Here is an 18638-nt window from a genome sequence, read left to right as displayed (position 1 = left end):
AAAAGGCAAGGTAAAGTTCACCCACTGAACAAGTTGGCTTACAAAAGGCAAAACTGGTGGGTTGAAGAAGTGGCAGTCTTGCTCCAGAAATCTCCAGCAGTACTGGAAACCAGACCAAAGCTACAGCAGAGCTACAAACTAGGCTGTTGAAATCTTGAATGTTGGCACTATTTATGCCGATTGCAAACTATTAAAGATTATTAGCTGCAACTGCTATCTTAGACTGCAAAAAAACCCCCAAACAAACAAAATTTCTAAAAAATAGCAGATATGAATGCAGGAGACAAAGCTTGAGCTTTTGTGCTTGAGCACTTTCCTCAGTGAAGGAGTAGTCCTAACCTCTGGTAGCTCCATGAGAGGTTTTAAGTTATCATTATGTTGTGGGCTGAGTACAAACCACCTATTTTTAATTTTGGACTGTTTGTTGTGGAAAAGTAAGGTGGTTGATTAGACTGTCAGTTAAATAAAAAGAAGTTGTTAAAAGTAATCAACATATGGATACTCTAAATCACATTAATACTGGGATCTTCACAGATAATTTCACAAATAAGCAGACTGATAAATAACATTTCATTGCGCTAAAAACTTAAAAATATAATTCAATCTTGCATGGATATCTATTCTTTAGTACTTTAGTGTGTATCGGTACTGAGCCCATGCAAAAGAAGGGCTTTTCTTGAAAATTATAGGTGTTCTATGTGTACTTCAGCTGTTTTTCAAAACAATTAGACCTCTCCTTTACATGTTTAGGTGGTGTGTTGTTGGAGATGTGTATGATCAGAAAGTTGTCTTCAAGTTATCTGCAAGGCAAGGTTTGTTGTTAAGTTTTATTTGACCACCTGATACTGCTGAAAAAAAGGCAAGCATTCAGATACCTAAACTGTTTCTCGGATAGTATTTCAGCAGCCTTTTATTATAGTAATTTTAGTCAATTTTTAAGACAATTCAGATTGTCTATGACTAGTTTTAAATGTAGAACCACCTAGATTACAAAATTTTACTTTCTATTTAAAAACCCCATCAGCGCTTGTTAGAAATGTTTTCAAGGCCATCAGGTTGTTGGTGATAAAATGTCATTTAAGTCTCATGATTTGTGAGAGATCACTTACCTATCTACCTATCCTGTTAACCTTATTTTCCTTCCTTGGTCCTCCTTTTCCAAGAAACTTGGCAGTGTGTACTTAAATCATTATATAATAGTATTTTCCCAAGTTGGACGTAAGAAAACTACACAACTGGGTTATCAGTGTTGTAGCAGATGATTTACTGCATTTATATAATTCATTATTTTTATAGCATATTATTTTATACTCTACCTTTTAAATGGCAGGCGACAAACAGCAAAGCAGTTTTTTTTACACTTAGGAATGGAAACTTTGGCTTTAAGCAGCCTACTTCATGCAGAGCTTTTATTAGAGAAGTTGCTACTCCCTAAAGAAAGAAAACAGTTTTATAAAACCATTACAGAAATCAAGAACAAAAATATATTCAAAGGGTGATCCTGCAAATCTAACAATATAGGATGGATGATACCTAAGCTATTGAATTGTAGAAGTTAACAAATAGTATAAAATGGGGGGGGAAGTGACCATGAATAATTTTTTTTTATTTCATATTCATGCCTCAGAATGTAACCAATTATCCTTAAATGATTCCAGATAAGCTTGTGTCTATCATGGTGTTAAACACCAAAGCAAAATGTAATCTTACAAGATCTGATAAACAAAAGAGTCAGAAAATCCATCATATAATATTGTAGTTTATTATTCCCCTCTGATGGTCTTACTTATATTTTTTTCCATTAATGCTACAAATACCTATTATTTTAAAGCTTTTAAAAAATTCCTTTTAGTTGTAAGTACACAATTTTCAATTTAATATAATCCCATTAAGACCCATTAATATAATCCCATAAGACACGCATTAAAAATGAAATAAACTGAGTGGGATATACTATACATTGCAAAGTCACACATTGAAATAGAAAAGCAAAAACTGGCCTGTTCAAGGTATCCAGCTAACGGAAGTGCAGTGAGCAGCATTGGCTCCTTTATCGGAGGGAGTTTACATGGAAGCTTCAGATTCCAGTACTTCTCTGGTAACCTAACAAGACAAAAAGTGCTTTCAAGATATGTAAACCGTGACATGATTAAAGATTAAAATGCAGTTGGTATATTCACCTCATAAACTTCAGAAGCTTTTCTTCACTTTCAAAAATATATAGCTTATCTCGATATTTTGCTGCATACTGAATGTTGCCAGACACCAAAGCTTCGTATCTGAAGAGACAGAGCAAGAAAGACCATTGATTCACAAGAAATGTAAAACATCGTTTGTGTGGTGTAAATTCATGAGCTACTGGGAGCCTGCTGGTAATTTAGCAAGAATAAGACCTGCAAAAAAGTAGCAATAGGATCATCCAAGTTTCCACCGCATGACTGACAGTTACAAGGCTGAAAACCCGAGAGAGTCTCTGCCTCAAAATCTGCTTATTAAGGGGCTTCTTTAGAGCTCCTCTAGTTAAAATGCCAATTGTAGTTGTTCAGGAGATTAAGAAGGGACAGCATAGAATTGACTACTACGGGTTTACCTTGATGAGAAATTCCTGCACGCTGAGGAAATCAATGGGACTTTATGGTGGAGCCTTATGGATCTCTTATAAAAATTGTAAAAGCTAGTTTTGCATCAGTAAGGTTTTGAGAGAATTGTTTGAACTTTTGAAGGCTTACGATAGAGAAAATTCAAACTATATCTGAGCAGTCTTCATCACAACAGACAGTAAGCCAACACAGATCCTTGTAGAACTTGTAGCCGTATGTGTTTCAAAAGGTTTACATTGATGTCCAGAGCCATAGGCACGATATAGAGAATTGTAATAGCTTTTCCTGTCCAAATTCTGAACACTGTTAAGAAGTACTTTCAACGTATTTCCTCATTAATGGTTAATATAGGACACATAGTCTGTAATGCACATTATGAAAACTGCAGTGATGTACCTCTGTTTTCCATCTAGGTAAGTGACTGGACAGTATCCCTGCATTTCAGCACTTATTGGGAATAAGGCCTTCACTTCTGCCGCAGTCAGTTTCTTTGGTAGCATATCTGGGAGTGGGAGAGGGTGAGGTGCCAGTGGTGGTACATAAACCTCTGGTCTGCTCAAGAATTTCTGTGGAAAAAGAAATTAATATTTTTTTTTTTTTTTAATGAAAGAAGGACTGTAAAACCGTTAGTCAGACTCCAGAGGACTGGCTCACACATGTTAGGTGCTTGCTCCTTCTACAACACCTCTCTTAGTGTGCTGGCGCTGCTGCTGCTCTTGGATAAGTCATTTGTTTTCCAGCCCACTCTCACTTGAAGTCATCACTATCCGCCCACCATCCGTCACTATCCATCGCTATCATTAGCCACTCTCTACCCCCAGTCTCCCCAAAACAGATGGAGAAAGGAGGGAATGGTTGCTTTAAAATGAATGTTTGATCTATGACAATTTGAAAGAGGAGCTTTGGTTTGAACGGACTCTCTGTTGCATTCTGCTTGCCTTGATGTTTGATAGCAGAAGTATACAGAACAAAAGCTCGAAGACTAACAACACTAGTCTAATTCAGATTACGTATTGACTGTTTCTGCATGGAGTCAAAGAATCCCAGCCAACAATGTTCCCTCTTCCCGTAATCCTCTCCCGACCTGCTTTTTGACACTTACGTCCAGTTCTTCCTGTGAAGCCATTTTGTAATAGTGTCCTCGAAATTCTGCAGCAAACTGCAACGACGACGTTACGGAGCAGTCAACCAGTTCACCCTTTTCTGCAAGGCTGACGGGACAGTACTGTCCAAACTCCCCCAGCCGATACTGCAGCTCCTCGGGAGTGATGCATAAATCAGCAATGCCAGCTGCTTTTCCTGTTAATAAAAGCAATTAAAGATAATGTTTTATTAATGAAAGACATAGAAACATCAAACATTTCTATGCAGAAATGTTACAGTTTAGAAGATGTTATAATTCATCATGTGAAAATGATATGAAGTAGTGAGAATTAAAATAGCATATTTTATAGATTGATATTAAAGTGAAGTTGCAACCCATTTTACCAATTAATTTTAATAAAATTTTTCTAGCACTTAAGAAATATAATCATTATTAATGTTGTAGGATATTCTGTATGCTTAACTTACTAGTCTGTTTTCACTGGGACAGTTATATTTATGATTTATTGTTTTACTCCATGTTGCTAAGGAACATTTCAGCTATTATTTTATTTACAGTGTTGAAAAAGAGTACAACACGTGATGAAAGCCTCCCATTTATTCATCCCTGTCTTGCAAATTTGGCAATCTGTACGGATGAAATATATTAAAAATTTTGAATAAAATGTCAAATAAAACCTAAACTATTTAAAATTTTTGCTTTTCAAGCTTGATGTGAAAAACTTAAATGTTTGTGGGTTTTTTCGCTTATGACTGCAATTTTTAAGAAGGGTGCAGCCACAGAGCTGTAAAAGTTAAAACCAAAAGGTGGATATAAGATAAGGAAGTCTGTTTGCCCTTCAGAGGAATTCTAGTTAAACTGTACAGCCATGTTTAAAAGGCATATTTAATCCTGACCAATGCTGACACAAAAATTCAAGTGGGAACTCTGCCACTTTAGACTAAAGTGGTTTTCCTCCCACAGCACAGAAGTTAACTCAGATGGGATATTTAACCTTAATTCTGAACTTAAACTTAACGTTTTCCCCCTCCTTCCTTCTTCCTCCACTGACACTTAAGTGAAGCTGCAAGTCATAGTTCCCCTTGTATACTTTGGGGTATCCTTTGTGATTTATCACCCAATGCTGAGGAACCTGCCATGGACCATGACACCTCTGACTTCTTTCAGCTGTATTCCGCTACGCTGTTCTTTGGAGGATGGCCTCAGACTGTCCTGTAGTTGGTTTTGTCTTTGGTCTCTTCAAGAGATCTCTTCAAGGTCTCTCCAGATGAGATTGAAGAATTCGAGGGGATGTACGTGCCCAAAACTTGCTTCATCCAAAGCAAGTTGAAGTTGAAAAGCACTCATTACATTGTAGCTTCTTAAAGAAACAAGTATTATTCTGAGAAACTTTGGTTCTCTTTTACCTTCTCTTATTCTTTCCAGGTATATCTGGATTTCTTTAACAGCCACTTGAACTTCCTGCAGTACTTTGTTCCACATCCACCACTTGCTTCGAAAGGCGTCAATCACACACCAGTTCTGATGCTCCTTCTTATAGTAAGTCCTAATTGCATCAATGTGTTGTTTATAGAAGGAATTTTTAATAGCTAGAATCTGTGAGCTGTCATGCTCAGGGTAGGGAGGTCTGAAAACAGTGAAAAATAACACTGGTTTAATATGAGTCTGAAGATTAGATCATTTCATTGAATTTCAGGTATAAATGATAGCGCTCACCAAGTCCTTTTTACAAAATTCTGCTTACTTGAAACTGTAGAACATATTTGAGAAACACAACTTTCTTATTAAGAGTATTACCAGTTACATATGAAAAACAGCATACTTATGATCAGACAGTTATGTTCAAAAACAAAGAACAAAAATTTTGCTATTTATGTCTCAAATACAACTCAGTAATTTTGTAAAGGATGTGGAATATATCAGCACATATTACCTGACACACACCCTACCAATACACCCTTAAATGGTACCCTAGACAAAACGCTATGAGACTTTAAAAATGGAAATCAATCATTTATTGAAAAACAGGCTTATTTTTGAATAATGCTGTTGTTAGAAATCAAGATATAGCCATAATCCTTGGATATATTTTGAAAACTGTCTGTCATATGTACATATACATAAATGAAAATAATCCGTCTGACCTCTAAAAATATTATGCAAGACCAGAAGAGATATTTTGACTAGAACATAGAAGCATTTCCTGTTCTTGTTCTTAATTTAAATCATGACAAAAAAAGATGAACTTCTGTTTCGATAGGATTAATTTCTCTGTAAGTTGTACCTTTCAGAAATATCTGATATTGCACATTTGATTTGTATTTAAGCCTATGAAATGCAATTAGTTTGGTATTTAAAATGAAAAGTTTAAAGTAAATGCTTTCAAAAGGACAGCATTAATTTAATTTTTTGCAATGCAAATTGTCTTTAGGCTTTCAGTAAACAATTAAGCATTGTACTGATCACTTGATAAAAAGAAAGAGACAAAATGAAAGAGACATGCAGTAATGCTCTAAGCTATCTGGAACTTCTTAGAAACACTTCCTCTAATGAGAACCAGGTTCTTATACAATTTGATTTTAAGGTGAATGTTCTGTTCTTTTTAATTCTCTGTTCATTTATAAAGTACTTACTGCTCTTCCTCAAAAACAACTAACAACTCTTTAAACAGAATATTTATCTCCTTAGAAAAACAAAGGAGTGAGCTGAATTGAAAGGTTTAGATGAGTAACTCATGAATTGTATACATTATTAAAATATACATTGTTTCCGTCTTCTAAAAAGAACTCAAGACTTAAAAGAGAGCTTATTAGATGAAGTATCATTTGCCTTATGATGATAATAACTGAATTGATTAATAATAACCTTCAGCAGCAGAGTGAACTAGTAACATTTCTGATGTACAGTTTCATGAAAACCAGTTAAGGTAAGGAGTGAGTGGACAGCATTGCACATCTGCGACCTCAGTCATGCAGTCGGGGGATCTGGCCGGAGCATGCCCCAAATTCCTTATGTCTCAGTTTCTGGCCTATGGAAATCAATGTGGAGGGACTGGTGCCCGTGTCTTTTCATATGTGGAGTTCGGAGACAGGTGGGGTTAGGCACCAGCTTAGGTACAGCCCCTCTGGGTACAGCACTGAGACACATAAACAGAGAAATTACAATATTGTGTGGATAAAAATGCAGCTATCAGGGAGCATCACTACCTATTCGTGCTTTCCTTGTCCAACAGTGCTCTTCTGAACACTTCCTTTGCATCCATTTCTAATTCAAAGATTTTCACTGGAATTATCCTAGCTGATTCCAAGAGGTTTACTTGTTTTCTTGATACAGGATATCCATCAATTACAACTCTGCATACAAACAGAAACAGACAGTTTTCCTAAGAAGTCAGGTTCTAATTAACCATTAAGACTACGTATATTCCTAGTAGATTCTCAATAGAGACAAAAGCCTGCAGCCATGCCATGAAGTTGTCGCTGCACTGACTTGATAGACACAGCCTTCACTCCTAAGAATTTACAATCAAATTAAAAAAAAATAAAAATCAAGTAGATAGAATAACAAATAGTAAAGAGTAAAGGAAATACACGAAGGGCAAAAGGTATAGGAATGTAAGTGGATGGATCTGACTCAGAAAAATGGTGAACTTTAAAATTCTGACACATCAGTCATTCAGAAACATAATTTTAACTATGGAAAATGTCCATATGGATCGGGAGGAGTAGTTTTCAAAGTGAAAAGTAAAATGATTTACAGTACTTGAAGAGTTTTTTAAATCATATTGAAGAAGAAAAGCTTTTCATGTATTAGGCAATACTGGGGCAAAATATATTGAAACAATATTCTGGTATTTAACTTGAAAGAAAAGTTGAAAGAATTCCGATCTCAAGCTCAAATAATTTTCAGAGATTATTCCAGAATTGCCTTTCTCTCTAACAGTTCTTTTTTGGAGATGAGATGAATGTCAGGAAATCATAATCATGAATCTTTTGTAGTCTGCCCAGTTTAGAAGATGTTTCAGCGGTGGAGAAAGAGCCTAGGAAATCAGGATCACATATGAATGAGATGGAAAGACTCACTGTTTTCAGTTCCTCCTCAATAACTTCAGTTGTCAACAAAACCAGAAAAACCCATGAGTACTGAACCAGTCTGCATGACCAAAGAGAATCGGATGTGTCCCAGTAGGTACTGGAGTTGATATGAGAGGCATAAAATGGTAGTTCTCAAAGGATAATAGAAAATATTGGCTTACTGACTGAAAAAAGGTAGCTTTCATAAAGCAGTTTACTTGGATTTACTGAAATATACTTACTTGAAAATTGCAGAAAATTAGGCTTCAGTCTGGTTTCCTGGAGTCATGTGAGGAATATCATTTTGTATACACTATTTTCTTAATGCATAAACCACTGATGCGTTGTAGTGAAATTGTTTTACAGTGATAACATGGGAATCACTGCTTATGAAGGGACTGGCACGTCTTGAAAAATACCCTGAAACCCAAACGAGACTCTTACCCAGTGGTATGACACACGTGATTCATCAGAGACACATCTAGAGCCTGGACGGCCAGTTCATCAGGTACAGTCAGTCCTTTGTGAAGATGCCACTTTAACTTCAGTGCCAGCTCGCTCTCTGGCTGATGGTTTAACACTAGCCGTATGGCATCTCCCATACTCAGGCGCAGTAATCCATATACACTTGCAAATTTCTTGGCAACTGCAAAACATTTTGATTTCAACACACAACTTTTACATAAGCAACATCACAACCCAGCAGTCTGGTAAAGTCCTCAGTCTTAGGTCCCAAATCTTAGAAGCTAACTGCTGGGCTCATTGCCTGGGTCATTTCCAAAGCGTAATCCGGGTCAGTGGGTACCTAACCCTGCTTAGGCCCCTAAAGCGCCCAAACCTTTGCATATGTGCAGAGCATACCCAGTGCACTAACAACATTCAATTCAACACAAACCTCAGCTGCAATAGTCAATATTATTACAAAATATCTTAGAAAATACGCTTATACTGCTGCCTCTTTTACAGAACCACCTAGCAGTTAGAGCATTTATCCAGAAAATGGGAAATACGCTTAAAATTTCCTCCTTAACATGAGATAATTTGAATCCATTTCTTCTTTTTCTAACACCCTATTCTAATCATGAAGCTATGGTGTAATTTTTTCCTGAATTTTCTCCTCATCCAGTTAAAGGCAGAGATGTGTGGATTGGAAGAGTCATGGAGGAAGAAGGAGAGGGGAGAAAGATTAAAATCTTGGGGTTTTAATCTAGAAGTTTGGAAACAGACTGGGGAATGTGGAGTTTTGCGTTCTGGTCCTTGATCCTAGGAATATTTCTTCATTTTACATTAGATCATATTGACTGAAAGAAATAAGAAACAATTAGAAAATAATCATAAACAGTACAGGGGGTATAAATAGTCCAGATCACTAGCTTCTTAAGAAGCTGGGATAAAATTCAGATGGACAGTTGTGGAATAATTACTAAATTGGCCAAGAATACAAAAATACAGCATTGTTCACACATTAAGGAAAGTCATAAAATCAAGAGGCTTCTGAGGTAGAATACAGCCGCAGCTGGCACTTGAAGAATGCAACATCTGTGATTCCCTGTACAAGGTTGTTTGCGAAACTACACGAGGGATGGAACGGAATGCGCTTGTTCCGTGGCCTTCCCTTGTGACAAATAGCAGATATGTGGACGAGATGGTACTACGGAACCAATAAGCGGCCTACACGCTACCCGAGCCAACATTTCGTCAAATGTTGATGAAATGCTGTCCTTTGTGCGAACTTTGCTCACTACAATGTACCAAAACACACCTCCATCCTGGAGTCTATCCACCCCCGAGGTGCGAACACTCCTCCTTGAGTACATTAATCATAATAAAAGTACGTATGACTAAAGTCACTCAAACTCCACTTTGAAGATAAAAAAATAGTATAAAATTAGCCCGAGAGACAGGGGATGCCAGGGAAGACACCATCGCGCAGAATTCGCAGGCTGAAAGAGCTGGGACTCTTTAGCCTGGAGAAGAGAAGGTTGAGGGGGGACCTGATTAATGTTTACAAGTATCTAAAGGGTGGGTTTAAGGAGGACGGAGCCAGGCTCTTTTCAATGGTTCCCAGTGACAGGACAAGGGGCAATGGGCACAAGCTAGAACATAGGAAGTTCCATTCAAATACACGGAAAAACTTCTTTACGGTGAGGGTGACAGAGCACTGGAACAGGCTGCCCAGGGAGGTTGTGGAGTCCCCTTCTCTGGAGATTTTCAAGACCCGCCTGGATGCAGCCCTGAGGGATGTGCTTTACGCAATCCTGCTCTAGCAGGGGAGTTGGACTAGATGATCTCTAGAGGTCCCTTCCAACTCTGAAGATTCCGTGATTCCGTGATTCCGTGATTCTGTAATTCCATCGCTGATTTCCGGGGTCAATCGACAGGCTGACCCTTTCTTCCCCCCCATAGGAACGCCTTTGGGTAAGACTTCGATTATACCGAGTGCCTTCTTGGGGACTTAGAAATTTCTCTAGAGAATCTCCACCCTACATTTATAGCCAGGCTGTATCGTTTATAATTTTGTCACGCGTTTTGCATACTTAACAATATCTTTATTTGCACATGCCTTGCAGACAGTGTATTTATCACCGGCAATCCTAAAGAACCTGTATATCTGTTGTTTAAATAAACGGCTCTGTTTAAGTAGCTAGTCGTTTCGGTTTCTCACTGAACGCGACCACAGACTCGAGAGTGGCCGTGCTAGTTCATGAGCACGACTAGACTGAAGGTGCAGCCCACTATTAGTGTATCGAAATCATAACAGTTTAATACATATTAAACGCGATTGGACTGATAGTGCTGAATTGGGCATCACTCAGAATTTAAACCTAGCCGCACCTGGCCTCCCACCTCGGTGAGGAGTGTTAGAATGCAAAGGGGTTTATCTTCTGCCAAAACCGCTTGGCCCCTTTTCACGCCACAACAGTGCATAAACATCTGACTGTAAAATGAGACACTAGAGAAGGTCACTAAAGGATTCTGTGCCCAGCAAGAAAAGCAGGAAGATCAGCAATATTAATGGTTTATGATTTCTAAATAGCAGTAATGACAGATACAGCTTCAGTCATTAGACAAGGTTTTGCTTTATAGATAATACTGGCTCCTACCTGTAGTCTTTCCAGATTTTGGAGGTCCCACTATTGCAATCTTAACTGGCACAGCTGGTTTAGGTTTTGGCTGACGAATATATTTGAAGGGATTTTTCATAAATGTTTCTTTATTTTCTTTACTTGAAAAGAAATAAATATATTGTCGATGGATTACAGGAAAGACTGTGTTTTCATGGCTTTGTTGTGGCTTGATTACATCTCCTTCACTTAGCTGTAGCATATATAAAAGGGAAAACAGTTCATGAGCTTTGACAAAGCCTCCTCTCCCTGCATGATACACAAGTGGCTTTATAGGCAGGTAGAGGAGTACCAACTGTGTGAAACAAACCATCAAAGCATTCTGAAATTCATACATATGGACATAATATATTGACAAGTCTGAGAACTTCCATACATATGCAATTCTTGTACAAAAAAATGAAGTAAACATTCGAGAGAGAAAGAATATTCACTGTTTCCAGTAGGTGGTACCGTAGCACTTTCTGTCCATCAAGAGAGTGTAGTCAGAGAGTATAACAATACTTTTTTTAATTTTCAAAGAATAAAGAAAATAATTTTATTCCTCTGGGAATTAAAACCAGTTCTCTGCCTGACATATAGAAGATATACTGAGAATATTGTATTCAGCAGAAGTCATGTACAAATGAAAAAAACAGAAAAGGATATCAATACTTACGTTGTGGTGAAGTGTAAAACCACAACAAGGCAAGCCAAAAAAGCTTTTGGTAAAATACACACACTGCTGATGAAATCTTTTCAAACACGTCAGACAGCCCGCTAGAAAGTCTGTAGTGTTGGTGGATCACTGGGATTTAAGAGGAGCACTAGCGGAAGAAATGGTCGTTGCAGAAAAGCTAAATGAATTCCTTGTACCACTGTTCACTATGGAGGAACTTAGTCATGTCCCTGTTGCAGCCCTTCTTGGAGGAACTGCCTTAAAGTGTCAATATATTTTAGAACAAACTGATGATATCTGGAGAAAAAAATTGCCAAGATCAGATGGCATTCACCTTACAGTTCTAAAATGTCTCAGAAGTGAAATTATTACTGACTAGTGTATAACCTATTGCTTATGTTGGCCTGCCTTCCACAAAAAAAGGTAGAAAAAAGTGATCGTTATTTGAAAAGGCCTCCAGGATAGATCCTGGCAAACACAGTCCAGTAAACCTGACCCCGTATTGAGCAAAATGAAATATATTAAGGAAAAAAACCAGTAGTTACAGGCATACATATGGAATAATGGGGAAGAGCCAACTTGGCTTCTTGTAGAGGGAAATCATACTTCACAAATATATTAGTATTCTTTGAAGGAGTCAGTAAATATACAGATAAGTTGATCTGGTTGTTACAGCAAGAGATGAGAGTGTTCTACTGCGTGGCATTACCTTGCCAGACCCTTCTCTGGTTCTTAGGTTCCTGTTCCTGCATTAAGGCATTTCAGGGTCCTTGTGCTGAATTTATAAGATATCAGGAGTCTGTTCTACTGTATATCTGCTCCTGTTCCTCCCTGAGCTCATAATTTTTATTCTCTGCTTATCTAATCAGTTGCATAACTACTTCCCCCCAGTTTAATCTAAAAGTAATTGGTGTGTACTTTATCTAGATTTCTACCAAAAAACCCTCTGGTCCTTAATCAATTTCATAATTTCTATTATATCCTAAAATACCATCAAAATGATCCTATTTCCCATTCATTATTGTCAGCACGTACATTTCCACTGCCAGCACACCACTCTGATTTTTATCTAATAGCTTTCTATGACTTCCTTCTTCTAACTGAATCTTGCTTTTTGGTCAGTAAAAAAACATTATACAGCATCAGTGGATGAATCGGAGAAATGGAATGACAAAAATGTAGTGAAATTTAACAGAACAAAGTGCAAGGTCCAATATGTAGGGACTAATAAGAATTTCACATATAAGCTGGTGTTCAGTAATTGGAAATGACAGAAGAGAAGAAATATCTACTTCTATTAATATATCCCTAGATTATTAGATGCCAGTTTGATGCAGTCATGGAAAAGGCAATTCTGATCCTAAACCACTTTAAGTAAGTATTTTGATTATATAAAGCTGCAATAAGAGCTGATCTGTATACAGTTCTGATTGCGAAGGTGAAAGAAAGATAAACACGATCTGGAACAGGTGAAGGCACAACATGATGCCTATACAAAAGGGAATACAAGTTACTTGATTAATTAGCATAGTAAAATGAAGGCCCAAGTATGTTTGCTTCAGGAACTTCCTGTTTTCTGTATCTTTTTCACTGGTTTGGTTTTTTTTAAATAAATCCTCATTTTTATTTCTGATTTGCTCACAGTCCAACCTGCTTTTATTTCTAGCATTAAAAAAATAAATTTACCTGCTAACATTTCACTTGCTACCTATAAAACTGTATCAGCTCACTTTGGGGGATGGACACAGGTACTTTCTGACCTCGACTTTCCAGACTTCCAGATCCAGTAAAATATTATGGAATTAGATTTGTTGCTCTTCAAAATTTGCAAATTTTGACAACAGAGAATTATTGCTGATGGATTACATGCATTTAACATTTGTTGTTTCACTTTTTTTGCCATTGCTAGGGTTGGTGGCCACCTGTGTGGCTTCTTACAAGTTCAAACCCCAAATCCTTTCACTTTGTTTTTCCTGCTTCTGGAAGGCTTTAAGACCACCTCTGTTGTCCTGTGTTTTGCAGATCATTAAGAATTCGGCATTTCTTTCTGATTCAGTGGTATTTAATTATGTTGCTAATGCTAATGTAAAAGATTTTACTAAATGCCTATCAGCCTTTATTTATTTGCAACTCTGAAAGACAACCACCTTTTATTATCAACACCTGCTGTATTTTGTGCATATTCGGTGGTGTAGTTTTGATTCAGTGATGTCGTTTTCATTAAATATTTCTGTAATTAGTTGCTACTGTCAGGTAATATTTTTTATGTGAAATATATTTTTAAAAAGTATTATTTCTTGAAAATATTCTTCATCTATTTAAGAACATTACCTTGATTGGATCCCACTGACCAAAAGAACTTGGAAATTTATAGGAGAAGACTAGCATCTTTTGTGCCAGTGGCAAACTTATTGGGTAACATTTCTCGAAAATGCTTTCACGATTTTCCATTAGAGAATTCAGCTTGCTATATATTTGGTAGCGTACGATGTGAGGCTTCCGTCCTCCATTGATCTTGATTTGTGGAATTAACAATTTTTCAAGTTCTTCCTGGTATAATGAAAGCATAATGAAATATTAGAATCATAAGCATGATCAGGTTTTTAGTAATGCCTGACAGCAAGATTTTCCGTGAACTATCAAGGATTTCTTGAGCATGTTCTCAGTCACCGTAAATGAGCAAAATTTGATTTGAGATGAGAATTGCCCTTCCTGCCCACTGAAGTTTAAATTACCCAGCCTATATTAAGTATCACGCTATTTTAAAAAAAAAAAAAAAAAAGAAAAAAGGACAATGTGACAGTTAACTTTGAGGAATCTACTATGACGAAACTAAAGCTTGCGAAGTATCTTCCATTAAAAAAGAATCATATCATTTTTTCCCTACTCCAAACAATTTAGCATGGCTTATTTAGTTACTCTCTAAAAATATTGCTGCTCTCTGGTGACTTATTATTCCCCGGCTTATTCAACTAAAATATAAAACCAATCAATTTTCTACAGAATTTTTTGCTAGCAACCTGATACTTTTACAAGTGTTAGTGGGTTTCAATGTCACCATTTAGTTTTCCATAAAAGACCAAGATTCCATAATGTCAAAGAGGAGCAACAATTAAAGAATCAGAGAACAATAAAGAAGAGTCTCGAATAATGAATCAGAAATAGTAAGTTATTCAAAGTTATTTATAAAGGCATAAATGTTGTTGGAATTAAAAAAAAAACAATGGGAAAAATACCCAGTAAGCTGTAACTAGGGGATATTAGTAGTATCTAGTGCCAATATGTAATTCTATTATACGATACTACTTCTGTGTAATTCCTCAACTTACATATAGTATCTATATAAATCCAGTCTTGGATCTTTCCACTTACCGTCATAAGCAGAACTCAATATAATAATGAACTCTTAAAACACTAGTCACCTCTCTTGTCACTGAGATTTATGTACTTCTTGAGAGAAACACAAGTTGCTGACTCTCTTAATTGGTTGTTCCTTTTCTGATAAAATTTTTCATCAGTTTACTAATGTAACAAACTATATGCTCCCTAATGACAGAGGGAAAAATCCTCCAAGAACTGTAGTAGTTCACTAGCTTTAACTTGAAACATTGTATTGTTCACATAAAGAGCTAAAGCTGTTATTGGGATTTCTTGTTTATTGTCTCTCATGGGCCTTATCCTGAATTCTTTCCAATTCTATTTTGCAAATTCAGTTTGTACTCAGAAAGGTGAAATTAGAAACAAGCTTCATTCAGAACCCTTAAAATTATTTTTGTGATTATCATTGCAATACATGATTGTATGCACTGAATAGTTCAATAAAATGATGACATTTTACGGTCACTTTTGAAAGTTGAATGTATTTTCTATTCATCTTCTTCCAAAATTAATGTAAAGGTGAATCTCTGAACACAAAACAGTATTTCCCACACAGCTTATGCTTCCTTGTATTGCAAAGAATGTTAGGAGCTTATTATTGATTCATCTGACATTTAATCCATTAACTATTAAAATACAGTGAACCTTGAATCAGTCACACTTATGGTGTTGGTAAAGGTTGGATTAATTTTGCAAATCTTACATCTATGTCTTGGCTATCTACTTCTGTAAACTTTCTCTCTAGCCAGTGAATAGAGTTTCTTCTAAATTGTGATTAGTTTCCTCCTGAAGTAAACAAATGGCCATATCTAAGGCCTTACTGCCTTAGATGTAGGCATTAATGATGCAGATATCTAAAATCAGGTCGTAGAATCATAGAATGTGTTGGGTTGGAAGGGACCTTTAAAGGTAATCCGGTCCAACCCCCCTGCAGTAAGCAGGGACATCTTTAACTAGATCAGATGGTTACCTCACCACAGGTAACTGCATAGGTAATTTCAAGAAAAATACATTACTAAGAACTGTATAAAAAAAATTAGAGTTGTCTAATAAGAACTTAAAATGATTTTGAAATACTGTTTATATATTTATGACTTTCTAGTTTGGTTGCCTGCATCAACTGACCTATCAAAAAGAAAATAAGGACTCCAAGCAAGATTGGGTAGGTCTACCCAAAAGTTTCCTTTGTTTTTTCCACACAATATTAGTCTCATAAATGATATACTTTTTAAAGTATATACCTTCTCAGTACGGCCTTCATCTTGCTCACATATTTAGATCACGAGTACAGCAGCACAATTGTTTATGCACTATAACTTTTGAATTTGATGACTAAAATAAACCTGAAAACTCTTCTTGCATCATGCAATTATATAATTTAACGACATAAGCAGTGGATTAGGTACCTCTACACCTTGTAAACCATCTATTTCTAAATCAAACTTTTCTGCAATTTCATTTTTTATGCGGTCAACAGCATCGATCTCCTGTTCTTCTGCAGCCTCTTCTTCTTCTTCTTCTACAAACTCATCTTCAAGTATAGCTTCCACATCTTCATTTTCATTCTCATCTTCTTCCTCCATAGCTTCATAATGCTCCTTATTTGCTAAAGCCTATAAAGGTAAAGTATTTTGTTGTTTCTTGTCTATGACACAGACGTTTTGAAGGAACATATGGAATTCTTGTCTCTTTTAATTAGAAAAATCATTAATTCAACACAGCTTCATTTTGGGGTATCCTTTATAAATAGCGAAGATCTAGTAAATTCTAGTAGAAATTCAGAAGAAAATACAGAGGTATTGCATAGTGCGTACAGTGAAGCATTGTACCAGTTCCAAGAGTGCTTAAAAAACTGAAATGCTACACTGCAGTTTTGATAAGAGGAGTATGTTTTTCATATTGTAGTTTGGCAGGACTTTGTTATAAACAAGCTTCTTAGCTGAAAGAGGAGTTGGCACAATTTCATGAGCAGTCAAGTAGTACAATAATGCGTTCATAAATATACTATGTAATTGAGTTTGGGCAGAAATCCTGGTACAATCCTATTCTGGGTTAACCATGGATTTGACAGGACACTTAAAACACACGTCTAATTGCAACTAGTGGGGCTACTCTTACGCTTACAAATCAGATACATAAAACACATTTGTAAGTATTTTGCTGAATTGGAGCGCATATTGAGAATTCTTTTAAAATTGTTTTTAGTGTTCATGAGTCTAAAACTCATAGTTTCTAAAACAATTTAAACATCATGTCAAATTACTTTTGAAAGTAGACGTTTCTGAGTCTATCACATTTCTACTATTCTGCATTGCCCTGAAAACTCTGTGACTAAAAGCTCTAGAAATTTCTAAGATATGAATGCAAATACTTCTATTTAAAATATTTTTATTAGCTTGTTTTCTTGCCTCCTGTTTCTTTTGTTTTCGTTCTGCTAAAAGTTCTTCCCTTCTTCTAGCAATCCTCTCATCCTGTTAGTGAAAAAAAGATGTAAGACAACAATGATATTTGCTATTAAAAGCTCTCCTCTGAGTATTGGTAATGTGACCTAGAATTAATGTTGCTCTTTCCACCTTAAAACTCTGTTTCTAGTTGCTTCTAACGTTAAAAAATACTATCTGTGCAGCTTCAAATTTTGCAGACTATATATAGTTCTCTACCAGGTGAACATGTAAGTAAATTTTAGTGAAACTAACTTTGCAGCTTCTGAGATTGAGGATGGGGGGGGGGGAACTGTGATTCTGATCACACTGAAAATATTGTAATATTTTTATTGGTAAGCTACAGAGTTTCTAGACTTATAGGTGGTTTTGCCATTTGGCAAAGGGGTGACTGAGCATAGTATTAAATGTGTGCTGTTCCCTGTGCCTGTTTAAAACTGTCCAATTTTGAGCATTTGAAATACAGTCCCCCATATGTACCAAGTAGCTACATGTCAAATACGCAGACAAATGCGCAAATCCTAACGCAGAAGTAATATGCAGAAGTGTTCTACTTAAGGCCAGTGGGACTGATAGGGATTCAACCTGCTATTGCTGCTTGCACACTGTAATGCTGTCACCTGAACTGAGATCAGAAAAACTGAGTACATCAACACACAGGCAACAGTGCAATTTTAGAAATCCGTGTTATTTACAAGCAAAGTGGCCTGAACACCAGAGGATTCTAAGCAGAGCAGCAAGAACCTCTGCACAGACTTTCTCTACTCTTGTGACTAAACTCTGCTGTTCCAGAATGACACAGCGCTGCAGGTGTACTCATTGGTCTCAGTATCCTGTTGCCAGCTTCCTTCAGCAGAGAAGGAAACTCTAGGGTAGCGTTCAACTGGTCTGTCTGCTTTTCCCAGACTCTCTGTATGTCTTCCAGCTTTAGTAACAAAAGGAGGGATAACAGTACATGCATCAATGCTGCATTCTCACAGCACCATCCAACTTGCTCACCAACTGAATGCTATAGAAATATACTCAATGTGTAACTAAAAACTATATTGCAATACACATAAGTGAAAATAGAAAACTACTTCTACTCAGGAAGTCCTGATTCTGATCTTTCCTTACTTCCTAATGCCTTTATCACTTTGTATCACTGTTTCGTGTGTGCGTTTTAAATAGGAACCTGTTATTTTTGTTTGGCATCAGGAGCAATACTGATTCCTACACTTCATTAGAAGTTTGGAACCTAGGATCCATAGCACAGGTA

The 18638-nt window shown here is 36.6% G+C and overlaps 1 protein-coding gene across 1 annotated transcript in view; it reads right to left on the bottom strand.

Moving 5' to 3' along the window:
- Positions 1–18638, bottom strand: part of AK9 (adenylate kinase 9) — a 75422-nt gene that overhangs the window by 2073 nt on the left and 54711 nt on the right. Inside the window, exons 26-37 of the mRNA XM_054195285.1 lie at positions 17348–17410; positions 16346–16552; positions 13893–14111; positions 10883–11096; positions 8223–8424; positions 6912–7058; positions 5112–5332; positions 3703–3899; positions 2997–3166; positions 2181–2279; positions 2001–2103; positions 1317–1431 (exon numbers count right to left, since the gene is read on the bottom strand). Of these exons, the coding sequence (XP_054051260.1) occupies positions 1317–1431; positions 2001–2103; positions 2181–2279; positions 2997–3166; positions 3703–3899; positions 5112–5332; positions 6912–7058; positions 8223–8424; positions 10883–11096; positions 13893–14111; positions 16346–16552; positions 17348–17410 (1957 nt within the window). The remainder of the gene's footprint in view (positions 1–1316; positions 1432–2000; positions 2104–2180; positions 2280–2996; positions 3167–3702; positions 3900–5111; positions 5333–6911; positions 7059–8222; positions 8425–10882; positions 11097–13892; positions 14112–16345; positions 16553–17347; positions 17411–18638) is intronic.

The sequence above is a fragment of the Rissa tridactyla genome, chromosome 3 (genome assembly GCF_028500815.1).
Source record: "Rissa tridactyla isolate bRisTri1 chromosome 3, bRisTri1.patW.cur.20221130, whole genome shotgun sequence".
Lineage (NCBI taxonomy): Eukaryota > Metazoa > Chordata > Aves > Charadriiformes > Laridae > Rissa > Rissa tridactyla.
This window is presented reverse-complemented; position numbering and strand designations above follow the sequence as displayed.